The following is a 762-nucleotide window of genomic DNA, read 5'->3' as shown; positions in this document are numbered from 1 at the left end:
GCGGGGGCGAAGCCTGTTCCCAGCCTGGTGGGGACTCAGGACTGGTCTGCCCAGGGCGGCTCCTCGCTGGGGAAGGCCTCGGGGGAACCCAGGCCGCTCCGCTCCTCCACGCTTCCCGGCGGCGAAGGCAAACGACCCCCGAGAGGACGCAGGAAGGCGCCGCGGCAGGAGAGCAGCGCCCGTCCCAGCCACAGGGAGCGACAATACTTCCCCCCGCCCCGGGCGCAGCCCCACGAGCCGGCTCTGGCCGAGGGGAGAGTGAGTCGGTCGCTGTACCGTAGCCCCTTACCCCCCGCCCGCACGGCCCCGCTCACCATGGTGCCCGGCCGCCCGCGCACGCGGCCCCGGCGGCCTCAGCGCTGCGAGCCCGGAGCGCGGGGCCCGGCGGACACCGGCTCCCGCCGCCTCGCCCCGCAGAGGTCACGTCAGGACCCCGCCTGCCGAAGGCCCCCCGGGGCTCCAGCGCTAACTGCCTGCGCGGGGCACTGCGCCCCGTTCCCGCCCCGCCCCGCGGCCGCCGAGCCCGGCGGGTCCCGGGAGGCGGGGAAGACACCGGGGACAAGGGGCCGAGCCGGAGACAAATAAAAGCGGGCGCTGTCCCCAGCTCGTTCCGTCAGGCACGGCCGGGGCAGCCCCGCGCCGCGCAGCTCTCCAGGCAGCGGTGGGACCCGGCTCACGTGACGTGGGAGGTCAGGCGAGCCCGGACCTGCGGGAGTGAGCACCTCCCCTCCCCCACCCGCCTGTACAGAGCGAGGAGGATGC

At 76.2% G+C, this 762-nt stretch overlaps 1 protein-coding gene across 6 annotated transcripts in view; it reads right to left on the bottom strand.

Moving 5' to 3' along the window:
• The window catches only part of TMEM161B (transmembrane protein 161B), a 133,056-nt gene that overhangs the window by 131,556 nt on the left and 738 nt on the right, over window positions 1–762 (bottom strand). For 2 of the 6 annotated variants that reach the window (XM_019516914.1, XM_019516920.1), the window contains exon 1: window positions 315–424. The exons of 1 other annotated variant lie outside the window; for it this stretch is intronic. In XM_019516914.1, coding sequence (XP_019372459.1) covers window positions 315–317 — 3 coding nt within the window. In that variant the 5' untranslated portion in view covers window positions 318–424. Of the gene's footprint in view, window positions 1–314; window positions 429–762 lie in introns of those variants that run through there. 3 more of the 6 variants (XM_019516916.1, XM_019516921.1, XM_019516919.1) reach the window with 3 other exon arrangements.

Source organism: Gavialis gangeticus, unplaced genomic scaffold (genome assembly GCF_001723915.1).
Source record: "Gavialis gangeticus isolate Ggan-Ray unplaced genomic scaffold, GavGan_comp1, whole genome shotgun sequence".
Taxonomy (NCBI): domain Eukaryota; kingdom Metazoa; phylum Chordata; order Crocodylia; family Gavialidae; genus Gavialis; species Gavialis gangeticus.
The sequence above is the reverse complement of the archived record's forward strand: the minus strand, read 5'-3'. Positions and strand labels throughout refer to the sequence as shown.